The following is a 15,241-nucleotide window of genomic DNA, read 5'->3' on the forward strand; positions in this document are numbered from 1 at the left end:
TCTGCCTGGCCCGGCCCACACGGCCCCTTGGGGAGCCCCCCGTGCCTGGCCTCTGGTGCCCCAGTGCAACACTCTCCATCCAGGTCTTTGTTAAATGCTTAGCGTGAATTTTCTCCTCTTGTCCGGCTGTCAGGTTCTTCAGGGTAGGGGCCTAGGACCAGGTGGCAAGAGGTCCCTGAGCTGAGCCATTTCTGGAGCCCCTGGCATAGCCCCCTTGGGAGCAGCAGCTGTGTCTGTGCGTGGCATGGGAGGGGCCCCAGTCCACATCCTCGTTCCATCCTCACAGCAGCCTTGTGGTGTTGACATTCTCATGCTCATTAACTCCACACAATAACCATTTCAAGAAAAGAGAAGTAAGGTCTAGAAAGGTTAAGTAGCTTTGCCAAGGGTCACACAGCTAAGGAGGGGCAGCCCCCAGCTTTCCCCCAGGGTCTCTGGCTCTTTCACCCTGGTGTGCCTCCCCAGAATGAGAGGTGGGCGTGCAAGGTGGGAGCCAGCCCTTTCCCACTGTGCTTTTGTGGATGGTTTCCTCTAATGCCCACAAAGATGGCTGTGCACCCAGAGGCCCGAGCTCAGTGTGAACCGGCATTAAGATGGAAGGATGCCCTGGTGCTCCTTGTGGGTCCACTCTGAAGGGAGGAGGCCTCTGGGCCCGCTTCCTCCTCCCCTGCCCTTTCGGCCTCAGTCCTCTGAGACTCTGCAGTCAGCAGGTTAAGGCCACAGCACCCTTGGCAGGCTGTCGGGGGCTGTGTGCGCCCGAAGATGGGCATAACCTTTCCGAACTGGCAGCTCCCCTACACCCCACTCTTTAGAAAAGAGGAGCCTCCCTAGCCGTGTGGGAGCTGCAGGGACCTGGGGAACTGGGGGACGTGTGATAAGATGGTCACACTGTTTATCTGCCCCCGAAGGGCCCCCTCCGCCTCCTCCAGGGCCACTCTGGCAGTCCAGGGTAAGGGACCCTGAGGCAGGGAGTGGCTTCTGGGCCTTCTGTGCCTGGAGGGCGGGCTGAGGGGCGGGCTGGTCCACAAAACCCAGACTTTCCATGGAAGCCAGTTCACGGCGCCTGCTCTGTACCTGGCTCTCTGCTGGACACCTAGAGGACACAAAAGGTAGAAGAGGGATTAGATGGACGGGAGGGTTTCTCCTCCTCAGCGTGTGTGTGTGTGTGCGTGCGTGCGTGCGTGCATGCGTGTGTGTGTGTGTGTGTGTGTGCACGCGCGCCCGTGTGCGCTGGGATCCATGGTGACAGAGAGCAGGGAGGAAGAGTAGCTGGAGGGCAGATGAGCAGCTAGAGGGAGGCGGGGACCTTGGACTGGGTTCTAAAGGCGGTGAGTGGTTGGGTAGATCTCGAGAACCGAAGGAATGGCCTTGGTGGCAACAGCATGAGTAAGCATGTAGCTCTGGAAACAAAATGTGGTCACAGTAGGGACTAGTGAGGAGGCTGATGGCCTTGCAGGCACACAACCTGTGGACGAGGAAGGGAGCGGGCAGGAGGCAATCAGGAGAAATACCTTGTCAGTTCAGCTCTGGGATGAACCAGATTCTAGAATCCTGAGCCTGAGCTGTGATCTGGCCTGCTGCTCATCTCCATCCTTCCCAGTGATCTTTAGTTCCGCTCTCGGGTCTGAACTCTCAGCCCCAGAGCCTACCTGGCATAAGGCTCCCCTCATTCTCCCTGCTAGCCCTCCAGCTCACTGGGGCCTGGCGCCCCCTTGCCTTCCAGGGGCCTGGAAAAGGATGGCAGCCTCGGCGAGGGCCTCACGCTGAAGAAACAGAGTGGCATGCACTTGACTCTGCCTGATGCCCATGACGCAGACTCTGGTAAGAACGTGCCCCGTGGGCAGCTGTCCACATGAGCCCATGGCTCCCTGTTCCAGCCTGAGCATCTGCCCAGCCTGGTGGAATCCATCCTGCCTCTGACTGGCTGCTGCCCAAGGTCCTGTGCTAAGGAACTACCCTCGGGCCTCTTTAGGGCCCAGCGTGGCAAGACAGCTGCTGGTCCAGGGGCAGGAAGTAGGCAGATGGCATAGGCAAGAGAGAGACCCCATCCTCTGTGTGGGAGTGGGGAAGACTGGGGTGGAGAGATGGCTGTGGCGCACAGAGGCCGTCTCCCCTTAGGCTGAAGCTCAAGGCCAAGAGGACTTCCCTGGTGGTCCAGTGGCAAGTTCCCACAACGAAGATCCTGCACGGCCAAAGAAATAAATGTTTGTTTGTTTGTTTGTTTTAAAAAAAGCTCAAGGCCAAGGTCTGCCATGATAATGTCCTCAACAGATCAAGTCAAGTAGAAAGGAAGGGCTGAGCTTCTGTTTCGGCTTAAATCTGACTGTAGTTTCCTAGAAAAATTCATCCTGACATCCATGGCTTGTGAAATTCAAACCAGTTTAGAATCTGCAAACCTAACATGTTTTAACCCAGGACCTGATTAAAGCAAATACCTTCCTCAAAAACACAAGCAAAATCAGTCACGGGAATGAAAGTGTGAGGGAGTCGTATTTGGTGTCATTGCTCACCTTTTCCACTTCTGTGGCCGTGAACCACCTTGCGCCTTTGTTGTCAAGAGATGAAGCTGATTCCCAAAGCCACACCCAGCACCTGATTTGAGCTGAGGAGCGATGGGCTAGACGTAGAGCTGCTGACTCCAAGGAGGCAACGGTGCTGGGGAGTGTAGCGCCTTTGCAATTAGAGAGGGAAGAACTCTGGACAAAGTTATTAGGACTCTATGAACACTTGCCTTATAAACTGAAGTCATCTGTGGTTTGCCCCAAGGTCTCCTGAGTTTATTGGAGCCTTTACTGCCTCAGAGAGAGAGAGAAAAAAAAAAGTGCTTACATTTTACCTGCACATAAACTGTAAATGTCAACAGCTTGTATATCCTGAACAGGGACCCAGTGTTACTCAGGACTGCCACGGGGAGAAGTTCTCCAGAGGGCACACGGTCTGGCCCAAGCTGCTACCCAAGAATCTTTCACAGCCCAACCTCCAATGGGAATTTCTATAAAGAAATAATAGGCACTTGTGAAAGAAAGTGAAAATATAAAAAGGAGAAAGGACAATTCATCCACCATTCCACCATGCGTGTGTGCTAAGTCGTTTCAGTTGTGTCCGACTCTTTGCGACCCTGTGGACTGTATCCCACCAAGCTCCTCTGTCCATGGGCTTCTTCAGGCAAGAATAGTGGAGTGGGTTGCCATGCCCTCCTCCAGGGTACTTTTCTATAAAGAAATAATAGGCACTTGTGAAAACAGAAAGTAAAAATATAAAAGGGAGAAAGGAAAAGTCATCCATCATTTCACCACTCAGACCTTAATAAGTGGCCTTTCAGACTTTCGGAAACATTCCTGTATTTTGTTTCTCGTAAAACTGTGATCCTCCTCTTTTGCAGTCTGCTGCTTTTTTACCAAACTGCATAACGTCACCATCTTTCTGCATCAATACCCATAGTTGTGCATTGTTATTTTAATGACTGCATTGTCCAGTATGATTATACTCTCACTTATTTTTAATCAGTCCCCACTGGTGGACATCGAGATCGTTTCTGTCTTCAGTATCCTGGGCAGTGGTAGAATGCCCACCACTGCCGACATTCACGGTGTCCTTCCTTAGGGACTGACTCCTGGAAGTGGGCTTACTGCCTCATTGCCCCTCAGAAACGCACCCCCTCTCTCTTACATGGGTGAGGGTATTAGATGGGCCCCTCCTAGTGGGTCTGTGCACTGTTCTGCGGCTGCAGGGCCGGGCCACCCTGCTGTGACTCTGCATGCCCTGCCACTCCTGCAGGGCTGTGCAGCCACTGTCACCAGGCCTGCAGCTCAGCCTTTCCTATCTTGCTCTACAGGCTCTCGGCGGGCATCATCCATTGCTGCCTCGCGGCTGGAGGAGGCCATGTCAGAGCTGACCGTGCCCAGCTCGGTCCTGAAGCAGGGCCCCATGCAGCTGTGGACCACGCTGGAACAGATCTGGCTCCAGGCTGGTGAGTGCTCCCACCCGGGCCCCCTCTGGCTCCTGTGGGTCTGCCCTGGCAGCCCAGGTGGGAAAGCTGTGTCTTGAAGAAAACCCGTTAGGACTCAAACCCCCGAGAACTCTTGGGAGAGCTAGAGCAAAAGTGAGGTGTGCTGGCCCCAAGAAAGCAAGACCTGGTGGCCGAGTTCATTGCAAGTAGAGGACTAGGAACTCAAGGATCGCCATTCAGGTAATGATCTCTCTTGATAGCTAGTGGGCACCATTGCCACGCTGGAGTTGGAGGGTCTGTTAGTGTTGAGGAGGCAGGAGGTTCCGAGTCCCACAGCTCATTTACTGTCCTGATCTGAAATGAGCTAGTGTGTGTCAAGCAGTTAGCACATACATAGTAGGTGCTCGGCAAAGTTTAATTTGCGACCCTATGGACTGTAGCCCACAAGGCTCCTCTGTCCATAGGATTCTCCAGGCAAGAATACTGGAGTGGGCGTGAGAGGGGGATTAGAATGGAAGAAGAGAGAACCAAACCAGGGGATGTGCCTGAATGAGATAAAATGGTAGCAGCAGCAGCAAAAGGAAAAGGAAGGTGGTAGAGTGAGTGGAATCCAACATGACCCCTTGACCCAGGCATGAAGCTCTTCACCTGGTACTGATTACCCTCCTGTCGCCCCTCCCCCCCCAACCCCCACCCCAGGCAGTGTTGATAACCCCCGAGGAGAGAGAGAAGAGGCAAAGGAGATACTCCCCTCCTGGGACCTGCGGATTCTGCAAGTCAGAGTTAGAATGTGCTTGTTGATTGAGGATCTACAGTTCCCCACTGGTAGCTTCCACATATGGACACATTAGTATGCAGGACGCCCCCACTCTCCCCTCCACAGGATCTAAATCTGGGGGAAAAAGTTGGACAAGGATTCATAAAAAGACTAGACTGGGAAGCATGTTAATAATGCAGATATTGCCCCAGTTAGCATATCAGGCTCCCTTGGGATGCTAGGGATGCAGGGGCTGTGCTCCAGTGTCACTTGTTGCAACTGAAGTAGGAAGAAGAACTTTGAAAAATCCAGAGGGATAACATGCTAGGCTTCCTCTGAGGCAAAGATGCCCTGTCATCTTCTAAGACGTGGAGCTCTTAAGAGCTCCTGATGGGCATACTGGGGCCCCACCCCCACAGGGGCCTGGGGTAGAAAGCTTCACCCTCCCCGGGGGTTTCACCAGCTTCAAGGGATATTTTGGCAGTGCACTGATGAGTGGTCGGATTTGGGAGGTGCCACCTGCTTTGGAACTCCCAAGGCCTTTTGTGTTAATGGTCTGTCTTGTTGACTCATCTTAGCACATAACAGCCGTTTCTGCATTTTACAAGGCTGCTTGCACCTCTGAGAAATGCTGCTTTCTGCTAGGGTGGTAGTATGTTCTGGTAACTCCAAGTAAGGTTAAAGGCCTTCCTGAAGCCTATAATTAGACTTGGGAATTTTGGTATAAGCAACATCCTTCAATAATTTGCACATTAGCCTTTCTTCTCTGGACATTATCCTAGATATTTGGCCCATGGAGAACTCTGAGAACAAAATCTGGATGCTTGAATTGTGGTGCAACGTGAGGGTTAGGCTGTGTGGCATTAGGAGACAAGCTTGGGGTGTGTGACCCATGCAGAATAGCAGTGGCTTCTATGAGGTAAACACTTCTCTTTCCTTGTGTAACAATTCAGAGATGGCAGGCTTGACTAGGATGACAGCTCTGCTCTCCTGGTCCGGGGACCCAGATTCCTTCCATTTGTTGGCTTTGCTTTTAATGCGGTGTCACTCTTGTCCTTGTGATCCAAGGTGGCTCTCCACCACATTCACATTCCAAGGCATAACTAGGAAGGGTAGGGGAAGGGCACACTCCGTCCCTAGAAGAACACGTCCTAGAATCTGCACACATCACTTCCCCTCATGATCCACTGGCCAGAACTTAGTCACATGACCACAGCTACCTGCAAAGGACTCTGAGAGGTGCCATTATTCTGGGTATACATGTGTCCCACCAAAAATCAGGGGATCTGTCATTATAGAAGAAAGGAGGAGAGACTGGTGGGTAGCTGCCATAGGCAAAAAGGGAAGCAAGAAGGTATCCTAGGTCTTTCATTCTGAGCGTGGGAGGATTCTGGAGAATCCTCACTGCATGAGCCCCCTCCCCTCCCTTGGCCATCATCATCACCAGCAAGCATGTGCTGAGCACCCCTTGAATGAAGGATTGCCAGGAGCAGATCACCCTAAGCCTCCACACCCCCACCTGACCCAAGCTACAAGTATTGTCATCAGCAACCCCCATGACCACCCCCACCCACCCAGCCTAATGATTCCTCCAGCTGCACCAGATTTCCAGGAAGAGAAAACTAACCCCCTTTATCATTTTGGAATGAGCTAATCCCTCAGTTTGGCTCAAGATTAATTGCATCCCAGTCTGTCTTGGCAGTAAGTTCCACCATTAACCCACACGTAGGTTGGGAAATGTATCCCTCGTCTCCCAACTGTCCTCCTGCCCCACCCCCCACCCCTTTCAAGACTCCTTCCTATTCCAGTCTGAAGTGAGAAGCCTCAGGAGGGTTTCTGCCTGAGAGATGGGTTTCAAAAATGTTGCCTCTTTCAGTGAGTTTCAAAAATGTCTCCTCTTTGGCGGTGGATTTGTGTGAACATGGGAGAATCACCCAGCCCCATAGATACTCCAGGAGCATGAGTGTTGGGAGGTGCCTTCCAGAAGGGCAGGAAGACCCACCTTCCTCTCACTGCAGCTCGCGTCTCTGGAAGCTAACAGCATGCTAGAGAGGGCTGTGGGTGCAGAGAGGTCCCCTTGGGGACTTGGGGGTCCCCTGGGGATCCAAGGGCTCGCAGACAGCTGTGGGCATTCCCTGTGTCGGGGGAAAATTGGCCTGAGTCTCAGCTTCCAGATGGCAGATCCACACCTGGGCACTGGTGCCCTGGCTCTTTAGATGGCCTCGAAAGTGGATGCTGCCCCCGCTGTTGGCCAGGCAGACCGGGGACCTGGGGTGGGGCCATAGGGCGGCGTTTACAGTCAAGGCAGAAGCTGCGTCTGACCCTTGGTCCAACGGGCTCCCCCGACTTCCGTGTTTCCATTTCCTCCTCGCTTCTTCCCTTCTCTCCCTCCACTCTCCCTTCTCCCTCTGGCCTTATATGCCCTCTTCCCGCGTCCTCGCTTCCTGTGCTCCTGCTTGTCCTTCTTCTCCTCTCTCTGTCAACCCCTCCTCCTGAGTTCGTGAAGAGAGCTCCCAGGACAGGAAGTCGGGCGCCCAGGCCCACAGGGCCTTGACGCCGTGTGGCCTGAGTCAGTGCGTCACGCACCCCTGGGTCCCAGGCCAACCCAAAAAGTCCCTTCAGACCTCTGGATTCTCTGTTACTGTCACAGCCATCCTCCCTTCCGCTGGTCTTCTCTCTCACTCCTCCCCTGCCCTCCCCGACCCTTCCTTCTCCTTTATTCTGGGCACCCATATAGGGAAGTGCTCATTTCCTTTAAGGGATAAGTTTTAGAGACAACTCCCCCCCCACCCGCCGACTTGGAGCTCAAGGTGGATTCTTTTTAGGGTCTAACGTTATCTCCTGCCCTGGAAGGGCTCTGCCCTTTTAGCCTGGGTGGCCCCCCTTTCTTTGCGGGGTTTCCGGGGTGGGGGCCTCTAGGAAGCCATCTCACCTGGGGAGGTGCCTCCAAGGCCTCAGGCCTGGCCCTGGGCCCTCTTTCACACTGCTCCTCAGGACCAGCTGAGGAAAGCCCTCCTCCCAGCAGAGAGGGCTCGGAACTGGCAGGAATGACCGGGAGACTGGAGCCAGCTCTGGGTGCAGGGTTAGATCAGGATGCCTCAGAAAAAAATAATAAAAAGGACTGTTGCAAAGCTCCAGGGAACAGATGTTTTCCATTTGGAGCCTGCTGAGAGAAAGCACAGAGGGGGGTGCGGGTGCAGAGAGATGGAGGGAAGAAGAAAAGCCGAAACACAGGAGAGGAGGTCAGGGCCAGGGTAGGAAGAGAGGAAGCCGAGAGAAGTGGAGACCAGGAGGGAGGAGGAGAGAGAAAGGACCAAGGGGATCAGAGAGGAGCCTCTGACACAGGGGGCTGCAAGGAGCGTTTGCTGGAGGGATGACCTTGACTATGAGAATCCAAGGAAAACCCAGTGATAGTGGGTGCATATCCAGCCCTGGCCAGGGGAGACTGGCCTGGGTGTGGACACCTTGGGGCCCTGGTCACCAGGCTGGGAGGTAGAGGGCTGGGCAGTGGACAGGCACTGTGCCATAGGGCTCTTTCTGCAGCCGACGCTGGCTGTCTGGGGAGCACCATGTTTGGTAAAACAGCTGCCCAGGGAGGCTGAGGCTAGACAAAAAGGGGTACATTTGCAGCCCTCCGACCTGAGGGTGTGTGTGCAGGTCCGGGATCCCACCCTGGCAGTGGGCCTGCCAGGGGCCGTCTGGCCCTTGCCTCTGGCTCTGTTCTGTGGCATCTGGTCTCCTGCCTGACTGGTGATGAAGTCCATCAGAGCAGAGCAGCCGTACCTATTTTTCAGGGCATGTCCTCTGTTGTGTGGCTGGGACAAAGCCCAGGGCCTGAGGAAGGAAGGTGCTGGGGAGCCTCGTAATTGAAATCTGTTGCTGTGCAGGCACTGTGAGGAGATCCCAAGGGAGGGACGGGGGCCACCCTCCAGAGACAAGGCTCTGGAGTCAGGGCAGCAAGTTGTAAACAGCTTAATGAGCTGGGCCAGGATCAGGCGAGGAAGGTGGGCCAGGCCCGAGGAGGGTCTGCTGGGACAAGGTCCAGGGGAGGAGATAGCCCAGCTCTCCTCTGAGCTCAGCTCCTGGCGGTGGATGAAGCAGCCCAGGGGCTGGTGCGGGACAGGCCTCCCCACCCCCACCACTCACACTTCCTCCCTCCTTTTCCCCTCTGGCCCTGGAAAGACCTGCCCAGCCCTCCAGACCCAGCCTAGCTTGGCCTCCCTTCTCCTCTCTGTCAGGCCAAGTGCCCCTGTGCCTTCAGGCCCCAGCTCAGATGCCACCTCCCCCAGGAAGACTCCCCTGATCAAACCAGCCCAGCCGGCCCCACCCCATCTGAGTGCTCCAAACACTCAGCCATGATGCTTGTCACTCCACTGCCCTGGTCACTCCAGTGGTTTGGTGGCTCAGCTGCTCCCCTTCCCCCACCTCCTGTCTTTCTCCTCGTGGGAGGGCCAGGCACATGGTCGGTCCTCAGCAGCTGGATGCTGGACGCAGCTGTGAAGGCAGCCAGTGGAGAGCCCAGGCGGCAGCTCCGGTTCAGGCCATCTCTGAGGACAGGAGCCTGTGCTGTTCTCCCACCTCATCATGCAAGCCTGGCTCCTCTGAGCTAATTCTCTGATTCTCCCACGTTCTCATCTCCAGTAAAGGAAAAGAGAACCCCGCTCAGAAAGCCTTCTGCAGTGTTCACGCTGCTCTGATTACCCAGCGGCTCTTAGCCTGCATTCACGCTGGGTGCCCCGGTGCTGTGTGCACAGTCAAGGCTGGTATTAGGCCTCCCCTTGTTAGAAAAAGAAGGTGGGCTGCCTGGGCCTGGGTTGGGTATTCCACCTCTTTCTGGTAGCTTCCTTTGGAAGGTCTGTTATCCACCCCGACCCCCAGACCTCATCCGAACCAGTGTGACCTCAACTCTCGGCCATTGCCGGGAAAAGCTCTTGGCAGAGTCACCAGCCAGGCTCTGCTTGCCCTTCTGTGTTCCCTCCCATCTGTGTGGGGCACCAGCCCCCGAGGGGGGCACCCAAGCCCAGGCTGCCACAGGAAGTGGGCTGAGTGGGCTGCAAGGCAACTCCAGGGCACTGCATTTTAAAAGCACCTGCGGTGGGTGTGTGCCTGCACAGCGTGGGTTTGAAATGTGCATTTGTGTGGGCTGGGCCGGGATTGGAGAAACTGCCCCGTTTTCTCCTGATGTGGAGCCAGAAGGCACACTGGTTGTGGGAAGATCTTCCCTGCCAGTAGGTTGAAAAACGTCGTTCCTCCGTGTGATGGAAAGCCCTGAATCTGGAGGGAGGCCGGGAGCTGCACCTTCTACCAAGGGGCTGGGATGAGGTCCTCCCTCTATCAGCCTGGGGCGTGGGAGAGAACCTGCCTCCCTCCCAGATCTATGAGGATTAAATAAGAGAAGATGCTTGCCTGGCCCAGGGTCCACAGTCAGCTCTCAGTATGTGCTGGTGGCTTTCTAGCTTCTCGGTGTGAGCCCCAGCCCTGCCCCTTCGCAGGCACCCTCGGGACTTCCTTCCTGTCCAATCTTTGGCACGTGGCTCTCCTCATCCTGGTGATGCAGGTAGAGTTAGCTCTCCAGTCGGTTGGCATCCCTGGGGAGCCACCTCATCTGCCCCCCACCCTGTCCCCAGACATGTAGTGAACAGATGAACAAGTGATGAACAGGATCCGAGCAAATACTTAGCTGCAAGGGACCTCACTCATGCCCCCACTGCCAGGCTCTGAAGTCAGACAGCCCAGTGTGAACCCTGGCTCCATCACTCTCTCTCCTTGTGGCCTTAGGAGAGTTCCTCAACCTCTCTGTGCCCGTTTCCTCCTCCCCGAAGTGGCTAATAGAAGTGACGGTTCTGTAGGGTTTTGGGCGTGTTGGCAGAGTTGGTCTCCATGCAGCACGTGGCATGAACCTGACCCAGGGTGAGCACCCAGAAACCACTGCCTGATGCTACGGCCATGCCCCAGAGTGAGCCCATCCTGTGCTGTGTCCCAGGGGGCTGGTGCCTTCACCCAAGCCTGGCTCCTGAACTCGGGGGGCTGACGGTCGGATGTGGGAGGGGGCCACCGCCTCTGACTTCCCCCACCACCTCACCTGCCCTTCTGGTTTCACAGCCGAGCTGTTCATGGAGCAGCAGCACCTCAAGGAAGCAGGCTTCTGCATCCAGGAGGCAGCGGGCCTCTTTCCCACCTCGCATTCGGTGCTCTACATGCGGGGCCGGCTGGCCGAGATGAAGGGCAGGTTGGAGGAGGCCAAGCAGCTATACAGCGAGGCGCTCACGGTGAATCCCGACGGCGTGCGTATCATGCACAGCCTGGTGAGTCAGCCCGCACCCCCTCAGATGACCTCAGCGCCCCCTCCCTACCTCATCCCCTCCCCTGCCTGCAGTGCCCTGGTATCTGTGGGAGATGGCTTTCTCCTGGCCCTGTTGGGAGAACGGAGACCTTCTGGCAGGCCACTCCCCTGCAATCCCCTGCCTGAGTGGATGAAAAAACCTGGGAGGGTTGGCTGATTCTTTGTGACTTCCTCTTGGTTTGTTTCTGTAAGGCCATCTAGCCCCAAGGGTTTTCAGTGTAGGTACTCTGAAGACTCTAGACAGATACCAAAATGCTTTTTTTATCATCCCCAGGCCCTGCCTGATCACGGGGCTGCCTCCTCCATTTGAGAGGAGCTCTGTGCCTCCTTGTGGGATTCAGGCAGTGTCTTGGGGTGGACTGTTGTGTCAGGCCTGACTCAAGCACACATAGAGAATGGCCTCGGGGTGCTAAGAGGGGCCAACGGCCCCTAACCTTAGGACATGGAGGCCAGGGTGTGGGTGTCCAGGGTTCAGCGACTCTCCTGTGGGAAGGTTCAGCAGCTGGGAGGAGGAGGTTGGTTTTTTTTTAAAATATAAATTTATTTATTTTAATTGGAGGTTAATTACTTTACAATATTGTATTGGTTTTACCATACTGGAGGTTGGTTTTTTCACCCTGGCTTTGCTGTTCTTTTCCTGGGTAGTCAAGGGCAAGTCAGCCCCTTCTCAGTTCAATTCAGTCGCGTCCGACTCTTTGCAACCCCATGGACTGCACAGACTTCCCTGTCCTTCACCACCTCCCAGAGCTTGCTCAAACTCCCGTCCATCGAGTCAGTGATGCCATCCAACCATCTCATCCTCGATCATCCCCCTTTCTTCCTGCCTTCAATGTTTCCCAGCATTAGGGTCTTTTCCAATGAGTCAGTTCTTTGCATCAGGTGACCAAAGTATTGGAGTTTTGGCTTCAGCATCAGTCCTTCCAATGAATATTCAGGACTGATTTCCTTTAGGATTGACTGATTTGATCTCCTTGCTGTCCAAGGGACTCTCAAGAGTCTTCTCCAACACCACAGTTCAAAAGCATCAATTCTTTGGCGCTCAGCTTTCTTTATAGTCCAACTCTCACATCCATACGCAACTACTGGAAAAACCATAGTTTTAACTAGATGACCTTTGTTGGCAAAGCCCCTTCTCAGGACCTCAGTTTTACTTACCTGTGCAGTGGGGAGCCTCTGGTCCAGGGAATGTCTCCGACAGGCGGTCGAGAAGAACCTAGGGAGGACTCTTTACCTGCCATCCTTACCTGCTTTCAAAGAGCAGGTATCAGGATGGATGTAATGACCTAGAAATGGACAGGCCTGCATGTACAGTGATTTCTGAAGTATGATTTAGGAGCCCATAGTTACAACACATTCGGGGTCTGGGTTCCACCTAGATGCCCTGCTTTAAGAACTCTCTGCGGAGCACAGCTGTGAGGGTGTCACTGATGTCTGCCCCATGGACAACACAGTAGCCCCAGGGGAATGGCTCCAGATGGCTGAAGGGTTATCACTGCCACAAGGGGTCTGCTTTTTTCCTGAGTAGAATGGTTTAACTCTTGGCATAGTCCGAGGACAGACTCGTGAATCATCTGGTGAGGATGCTGCCCAGAGAATGTAAATATCCCATGGAGGAGGAGCTGGATCAGGTCATCTTTATAAGTTCCTTGCTAACCCCAAGAGTCCTTAAAAGCAGGGACTCAGCCTGATCTCTTGATTCCTCGCTAAGGCCCACATAGCAACATCTCAGCCTGGTTCAGGTTCCCTGGCGCTGTATTGCCTTCCAGTCTGCTCAGCAAATGTTTGTTTCTTGCAAAGCACATTGTCCTTCCCCCTGCACTTCAGACATTAGCTTCTCTGATAGATGCCTCCCCCAAGGTCACATCCAGAAACTTGATTAAGGAGCCAGAAGATGTGGGCGCTGTCATCAGGCCTGCAGCCAGGCAGACGGCTGCCTGCCCCTGCGGTCGCAGATATGAGCCTACTGTCTCAGCCCTCCTGGAAAACCCAGCCAAATACAGTAACAAGTACAATTTTGAAGCAACAGTGTACCATTTTTCATTTATGCTTATTATTGTTTGTAGCTGTTTTCCTGAAATTGAGGCAGTTTCCAAGGGTGGGTTTCCATGGTGACTGAGTAGCTGTCCAGAGTGGCTCCCTACAGATGTTTCTGAAATGGCCCCTTTTCTCTTCCCGGGGTGTTTTGCTGATTTGATGCATTCTGAGAAAGGACTGCCCCCTGTGAAGTTACAGGCAACCAGAGGGGCATTGGCTGCGGAGGCAGCCTATCCCCTTTCCACACGCTGTGTTCCTGCCAGCATCCCACACATATGCATAAAGAATAGCAAATTTCAAGTCTGGGGAAGATTTACTAAGCACTCTTTTCCTAAAGACACATGAACGCTTTGGTGTATTGGTCTCCAGCATTCCCTCATCTCAGTGTCTCCCTTGTCCTGTCCTGAGACTCAGAACATCTGGGATCTAATCCTAGCTCTGGCCCTAATTCACCTGAGTAATCTAGGAAAAGACACACTTGGCTTCCACGACTCTCATGTCTCCTTTTATAAATGAATAATGACCTTCATCATTCCTAGACCAGCGGTGTGATAATCAAATGAGCTGATACATGAGAAAGCACTTCTGAAAGTCTGCCGTGCAGTACCAGAGAAGGCAGAACACGGCACGCACGCCACACTCGCTAGTCCCTCACCCAAGACAGACATCACTAATCGGTCACAGCACTTTTTCCCACTGAGCACAGATGGGATCTTGGGATCTTATTCACCATGGTACTGCATAATGGGAGTCACTCCCCGTCGGTCTGAGTCAGCTTGGCACTTATGTAAGGGAGAGCGTGGCCGAGAGGGCACTTCCTAGGAAGCAGGGATGCTGAGGGAAGGCATGGAGCCCGGCAGTGACTGAGGAGTCATCAAGCCCCTGAGAACCTCCCAAGAGGGGGTCCTTTGAGGTCACCTGACCTTAGTGGCAGGCGGGTCACTCAGCCTGACCGCCCACTGCCTCACTCTCCCTACCCTCCGCTTGGCTGAGCCGGGAGAATGGATGCTTCAGTGCAGCCTGTCTCACTCCACGTGCAGCTTGAAGCTTCAGCCAGGAGCAGACAGCCATGACCGTATCATTGCTGCCTGTGTGGGTGGCGCCCCACCCTCTTCTCTATCAGGGACAGGTTCTGGGGGAGAGGGATTTCCTGGCCCCTCTCCTGCCGGGCTGCCCTGCTCCTCATTGGCCCCTGTTCTTGGTAATGCTTCTTTCTTGGGACAGAGCTCCAGCTCCTGCTGCCCCATCTCCCCAGAACCCTTTCCTCTTCAGGCACCCCAACCGCAGGAGGAAATAGCCCTGCATGAGCTTCGGCTCCTGTGATGTAATTCCCAGAGATGTGATTTCTGAAGCAGTCCTGGCCTTGCGACCTGGCCTGTTCTCTCTCCAGATGCCCCTGGAAAGCCAGGAAGACAGCGTTTCTTTTTCTCTTTTTAACCTTTTATTTTGTACTGGGATATAGCCGTTAGCCAGGTGGTGATCGTTTCAGGTAAACAGTGAAGGGACTCAGCCATACATACGCATGTATCCATTATCCCCCAAACTCCACTTCCATCCAGGCTGTCACATAACATTGAGCAGAGCTCCATACAGTAGGTCCTTGTTGGTTATCCATTATAAATATAGTGGATATATTTGTTCACAAATATAACTCCCTAACTATCCCTTCCCCCAATCCTCTCCCCCCACCTCCCACAATCATAAATCATAAGTCAGTTCTCTAACTCTGTGAGTCTGTTTCTGTTTTGTAAATTCATTTGTATCATTTCTTTTTAGACTCCACACATCAGGGATGGGGAAGACAGCGTTTCTGTCATCCATCGTCCTCTATGAGAGCGGCTGATGAATTGTTCCCCTGCCTCCCCAGGCGGCTCAGTAGGAAAGAATCCACCTGCCACGCAGGAGCCGCAGGTTCAGTCCCTGAGTCGGGAAGACCCCCTGGAGAGGGAAATGGCAACCCCCTCCACTGTTCTTTTCAGGGTAATCCCATGGACAGAGGACCCCGCAGTCCATGGGTCAAAGAGTTGGACGTGACTGAGCATGCACTCAAGCGTGCTTTCTCTCCCCGTGGCTCCCAACGTGGCCGTCTTTAAGTGGACTTGGGGATCAAGAGCATGGCCATGATCCCAGAGAGCTTCTTGCCTCCCCCTCTCTCTAG

General features: G+C 54.1%; 1 protein-coding gene across 2 annotated transcripts in view; it reads left to right on the forward strand.

Moving 5' to 3' along the window:
* TTC7A (tetratricopeptide repeat domain 7A) overlaps window positions 1-15,241 on the forward strand; it is a 116,679-nt gene that overhangs the window by 92,546 nt on the left and 8,892 nt on the right. For both annotated transcript variants that reach the window (XM_005686573.3, XM_018055198.1), the window contains exons 17-19: window positions 1,724-1,821; window positions 3,836-3,970; window positions 10,809-11,011. In XM_005686573.3, the coding sequence (XP_005686630.2) occupies window positions 1,724-1,821; window positions 3,836-3,970; window positions 10,809-11,011 (436 nt within the window). The remainder of the gene's footprint in view (window positions 1-1,723; window positions 1,822-3,835; window positions 3,971-10,808; window positions 11,012-15,241) is intronic.

The sequence above is a fragment of the Capra hircus genome, chromosome 11 (genome assembly GCF_001704415.2).
Source record: "Capra hircus breed San Clemente chromosome 11, ASM170441v1, whole genome shotgun sequence".
NCBI classification, from domain to species: Eukaryota; Metazoa; Chordata; class Mammalia; order Artiodactyla; family Bovidae; genus Capra; species Capra hircus.